This window comes from Microchirus variegatus (assembly GCF_963457635.1).
Source record: "Microchirus variegatus genome assembly, chromosome: 20".
NCBI lineage: Eukaryota > Metazoa > Chordata > Actinopteri > Pleuronectiformes > Soleidae > Microchirus > Microchirus variegatus.
Genome location: NC_139821.1, coordinates 20288176 through 20293975, shown reverse-complemented (window position 1 = coordinate 20293975; position 5800 = coordinate 20288176). Strand labels below are relative to the sequence as shown.

Genomic DNA, 5800 nt, shown 5'->3' with positions numbered 1-5800 from the left:
AGTGAGTGGAAAATAATCGAGGGAAACGCAGGCTGGTGCTGAGGCCAGCAGGGGGCGACAGAGACGCAGGAGCACACGACTGCTCTGGCAGCGGCAACAACACTGCTGTTGGTGAGCTGCCATAAAAATATGTAATCACTGTTATTATTATTATTATGATATCATTTTTATGGCCCGGGTAATTATAGGCTTCTGAAATGCACTCCCTCTGTGTAATCTCCATTGCATAGCGGAAACGTGAACATCATTAGCTGAGGTTAAAAATACTCACTTAAAATAAACCATGTGATGCTATTTTAAAAAAATAAATAAATAAATAAGGAGATTGAATATGAACAGACTTTTCTTTTTCTTTAGAGTTCTGGTTGTCAATTTATTTCTCAGCCAGAAATGACCATTACCATGGTTCTCAAACTGGTACATGAGTTTCCTCTGGTGGTACTTTAAAGGGCACTGCGTAGTATTTATGGGTTTATATGACCCAAAATCCACTTTTTTTATACATATTATGTGCTCCTGCATTGTCTAGTCGCTGTATAATAGTTTTTGTCATTTTCGTAGTGTTTCAAAAAGTCATGTAAAATCATGACTAGCCACTAGTCATGATTAAACCACTGCTCTACAAGACTTTGCTACAATAACTATGTTTGTTAAAAGCACTATTTAACAAAGTCACAAAATCACATGCGCTAATTACCACAAATGGAAACTTTTTGGATTTTTAAAACTTGATGCAACAGTTTACTAGTGCAGACATTTTGATGATGTTTTAATTATATTAAAAAAAAACGATTAATGGAATAATCGTTGCAGCCCAAGAAGAAACACCAAAAGTGTAACAAGTGAATTCTTATTTTAAAAAATAAAAAAATAAAATAAAACGGTCCCTCAAATAAGGGATAAATGCTGCAGATGTTTACACCTAAACGACCCCTCAGTCATGTCTGATAGTCTGGTCACTGATCCATTTTGTAGAAACAACAGCTTATATAACCTGACTTCTAATTAATACACTGGTTTCAGAAATGGCTCATATGAAAGCTAAAACCCTCCCAAATTATGTTTAATAGACTAAAGTTTTGTCACCTACAGAGAGTAATGTCAAAATTAAACAAATAATTTACTTCAGTGAATGAAGGAGTGGTGCTGTGAGATCCATATTTAATATCTTGTATGACTTCCATGAGCTTTAAGGACTGCATCCATGCGGTTCGACAATGATTCATACAATTTATTGATGGTCATCAGTCATCGTCTTCCATGCCTCCCAGAGTTCGTCAAGATTCTTTGGTTTGGTCTTCCGTGCCTCCTCTTTCATTCTACCCCAGACATGCTCAGTGATGTTCGTGTCTGGTGACTGGGCTGGCCAGTCCTGGAGCACCGTCATCTTCTTCACCTTGAGGAATTCTGATGTAGAGATGGAAGTATGTGATGGAGCACCATCCTGCTGCAAACTTTGACCCCTTTTATAGTTGGGAATGTAAGAGGTAGCTAATACTTCTTGATATTTTAGGCTATTGATATTGCCTTTTTCACCATGCAAATCTCTTGCACACCACCATACTGGATGTAACCGCAGACCGTTATTTTTCCACCACCAAACTTGAATGGTACATTGTTTTTTGTTCATGAAGACAAAACGGGGGCATGACGTACTAAGGGCACCAGCGTTGTCTGGATTACAAATGCAAGATATATTGGTGGAAATGCAATGGGTGTATTGCTAAAAGAGCCCCTTCTGCCCCTTTTCACATTAAAATACTAAAGAAAGAGGCATTTATTGAACATGTACCGTGGTAGTTTGAATAAAAGATTTTTGTAACACCATATTTTATTGTTTTGTTTTGTTTACAAAATTGAGATCATATTATTTTGAAAAAGACCCGAAACCTGCTATTGTGTCCATTAATTCCTCAGGAAGCTTATTGCCCCTTAGACTCCCAATCAAACCGACTTCTCTTTGCAACCAGCAGAGTCATCACCTGGTGGCATTTCAGTGCATGTTCACCGCCTGAATGACTTAAATGAAGAAACTGGAAGACTCCATTCATTTATCATGTCGTCTATGCTTCCCTATTAAAAAATAATTTTCACACTATTATCATGTTGTTACTCCATGGTTAACTGTTATTAATTGTTCTTTCGAGCACAGAGGCTCAAATTACTAATTACTATTATTATGTGAAATGCAATACAAAACCTGTCCAAGGTTATTTTATTTATTTTTGTGTGTTTTGTTTTATGGCATTACTTTCACCAATGTTTCATGTGTTTTAACTTTAGATGTTATTTATTGTCGTGTGTGAGCTTTTATGTATTTGACATATTTTACTTATTATTCTGTACAGCACTTGGGTCCACTGTTACTGTTTTAAGGTGCTTTACAAATACAGTTGGATTGGATTAGTTGGATAACTTAAGATCAGTTGCACTCTTAGTAGCTTATAATTAAGATAATGCACCAGGCTTCATGCAAATAAAAGGTGACAGTATCCTCAAAATCTATGCCTATTCCTAGAATCACTATAAATGATGCATGCACAACCCATGCTTTTGGTCTCGGGCTGCACAGTTGTTGCAATTTGTAAACTTGACAGACACCGCAGTTATTTGATAAAGACAATGTGTGTGGGTTCGTGTGTACTGCATACACTGCATTGCTCTTTGAATTAGAATATGTATATATTGTTCGTTGACAATATTCTATTAATGATTTTGATATATTTTTCACAAAAATGGCAGGTGCAAAGATATAAATATTTAAAAAAAAGTCATCGAGTTGCATACAAGATATTTGACCAAAAAACAAGTGATATCATATAAAATATACAACAATGTGAATTTATTGAACAGGAGTCTGAATGAGCTTCGTAACAATATTTGTCACCGTGGTTTTATTCTGAAAACCTCTTTACATTGTTTTCCATCCTTTCCTTTGACAGTCAAACTAATAACTTAGTTAAGTATGATACCTGCCTGCATTAAAATAACATGTCCTCCACAAGTCAACTGGTGATCAGCATGTTTTCACTGCATCCACCTTCATCACTAACAATATAAGAAAATGCAATATTCGGTTGATATAATGGTTATACACTGTGCAAACCCACTGAGATGTAACACACACAAGCGTTTGACTTTTTCTGTCAGAAAAAAACACATCAGTTTTTTTTTCTTTTACTTGGGAGCAAACATCGCTTTACTGGCCACATCGCCCAGCTCTGATGCATGTTTAAGAATAAAAGGATATTATTCAGGTTGGTACAGTCGATAAAGGTGAGAATGTTTTGTGTGCTTAAAGTACTCATGGAAAATAAAGGACAGGATGGTGTATGCAGTCTGCTGGTGTCCTGGCATCTCCAGACAAAAAAACTAAAAGTCCTGCACAAAGATGCTCATTTCTTCTTGCCTGCTCTCTTTCCCTCCCCTTTCTTCGGTGTCCCTTTCCCTCTTAGTTTCCTCAGACGATGCATTTCGTCTTTAAAGTCTGCATGCTCATCTCTGAGGAGACAAGAGATGACAAGTTACTAAAAACATCTTTATTTTTACTCAAGATAACATCCACATTCTCATTTCTAATGTGCCTTATTTTTAAAGCTGCTATCTGATAGCTGATATTGTGTGTTGCTTTTGCCCAACTATTTAACTGTTGCTATTGTTAGCCTTCCCGTCCCTTATGCTGCATTCACACCAGAGTTTGCAAACAAAATCAATGCACAGACGCGAAATTCATATTGGCTGAGCCACGTGCGACACATTATTCTCGATTTTGGCAAAGCTTTGAGATTCTCTGGAGCTCTGACACAAGTTGTAGCAGGACAAAAACAAAACGGTGAGCTTGGCAAATAGTCAGCAAAGAAGTTGATGACGCCGGCGGTTTGGGCTCGGGCCGACCTGCTGTTGAAGCCGATAACGCCAGCAGCTCGGGACAATCGGCTGATGATGTTGCACAAAAATTAGCATTTGGTGTGAACACAGCATTATTCCTACATATTCGGCAGCTTTACGGACTTAAATAAATTCACAATTTAATTCTTCAAAGGAAAAATATTGTCAAAGTTCAAGCCACAAGTCATCACTCGTGTCGGGAGTTTCCACCTTACCTGAACAGCCCCATATAGCGGAGTTTCTGGGTCATGGCGTAGTAGATGTTGTGTTTTGGGTACCAGTCATACACCTCCTTTCTCTTGGCCAAGGGAGGTTCCTGGAACAGCTTGACCACCTTCATCGACTTGGAGTCTGTTGGCCGGACAACTTCACTGAAGATCTGTGCGCTCAGTCTGGCCATGCGGACGGCGTAATTGGAAAGACCGGCCATGGCTGCAGAAAAGGACAGGGAAGCCGTTTCATCAGGAAATTACTGAATTGATTCAACAAGATGAAACACTTGGGTCCAAACAATGACAAGTAAAAAAAATCTAAAAAGTCAAATACATTTCTGCACATTGCAGGTAGACACACATTACAGTGAGTCATGAAGATCGACTAGGACTGGGTTGATGTGACAGTGTCTGTTAAAAGTAATAATGGAGACACTTTCAAAATGGCCATTATTTTTCACCATATATGTAGTCTGCCAACATAAGCTGTTTTAATATGTCTGTCTACTTCGAGAGGCTCTGGATAATTTGCAGCCAGTGAGGGTGCTTATGTCCTGGCTCTTCCATGCTCACACCAGCTATGCCCCACTGCTGCTTCAACTGATACTACCCAGACAATCCCCATTGACTCTCGTTTTGTCTTTTTGGTGCAAAACAATGACAGCAACCATGATGGTTTCTGGAAGGGAAGCATAGCCATACATACATACATACATGTGCAATAATGACAAAAAAAAAATACTGACATAACGTTGAATGACATTACATTACTAATAGTTCAACCGCGTTGTTTCGCTAATGTATCTATCTTGTAAACGAATAAAACACGTGGTATGGTAAAATAAACACATATGTAGGAGCCATGCCACAAATAAATGAGGGGTGTCCGTGTTTTAGTTGTCACATTTTAGCTAGATGTTGACAGCGTGTCTCCTAAACAGTAACAACATGACGCCTTACCTGAGTCTGTAGTCACCGAGGGATGACGTAAACCGTGTGTGCCCGCTACTAAACTGTACTCAACCCTTCTAAACCGACAAATGTACCTCCATTAAGTTTAATGTATAAACTACAATCTGTTTAGTAACCTTCACACCGTACGAGATCGGGCTCCAATGCGCATGCCTCTTTTTCCGTGGTGCTGATTGGTTAGGTCCTTCCACTTCCTGTGTATTTATATTTTATTTTTGTCTATACAAGTTGAATAAAATTCACTTAGGCGTGAAAATGCTCTCCCCAAACTTAAAAACTACATTTAATACGGACATACGGCTATTTAAGGTGTCGTGTAATGTTATTTTATGCAAAAACAGACCGGAAGTAGAAGTCCGTGGCTCAGAGAGCCGTGCGAACACAGAGAAGCATCGCAAACGTTCCGCTAGAAATTACAACTTGTTTTTCTTTGCACTATTTCGCCCTTCAGTTCATTTGTTGTCAAATATACATAATTTATTCAGTTCAATCAAACCCAAACGCTCTTAAAGGAAAGTGAGTAAAAAATGTTTTCAGAAGTTCAGCTTTTTAAATGAAAAAAGTAAAAGCACGCATTTTATTATAGCATTAAATGATTGTTCATTTCATATTTATTGTTCATGCTAAAAATATTGTCGAGTTTTATTTTCATTTTATTTCATTTTGTTAATCTCAAAATGTATTTAATGATTTGGTGTCATCTGTATCTTTTTTTTACCCTAGTGCAG

At 37.9% G+C, this 5800-nt stretch overlaps 1 protein-coding gene across 1 annotated transcript; it reads right to left on the bottom strand.

Moving 5' to 3' along the window:
* Positions 1-2875: 2875 nt before the first annotated feature.
* mrps33 (mitochondrial ribosomal protein S33) lies at positions 2876-5189 on the bottom strand. The gene is made up of 3 exons (XM_083907136.1): positions 5061-5189; positions 4104-4320; positions 2876-3501 (listed from the first exon to the last, which is right to left on the bottom strand). The coding sequence occupies exons 2-3, from the start codon at positions 4316-4318 to the stop codon at positions 3396-3398; spliced, it is 321 nt and encodes a 106-aa protein (XP_083763262.1). The 5' UTR covers positions 4319-4320; positions 5061-5189; the 3' UTR covers positions 2876-3395.
* Positions 5190-5800: the final 611 nt, after the last annotated feature.

Coding starts and splice junctions, on each gene's coding strand:
- mrps33 (XM_083907136.1), bottom strand. CDS start 4,318: ATGGCCGGTCTTTCCAATTACGCCGTCCGCATGGCCAGACTGAGCGCA. Junction 3,502..4,103: donor CGCTATATGGGGCTGTTCAG/GTAAGGTGGAAA, acceptor TTGTCTCCTCAG/AGATGAGCATGCAGACTTTA.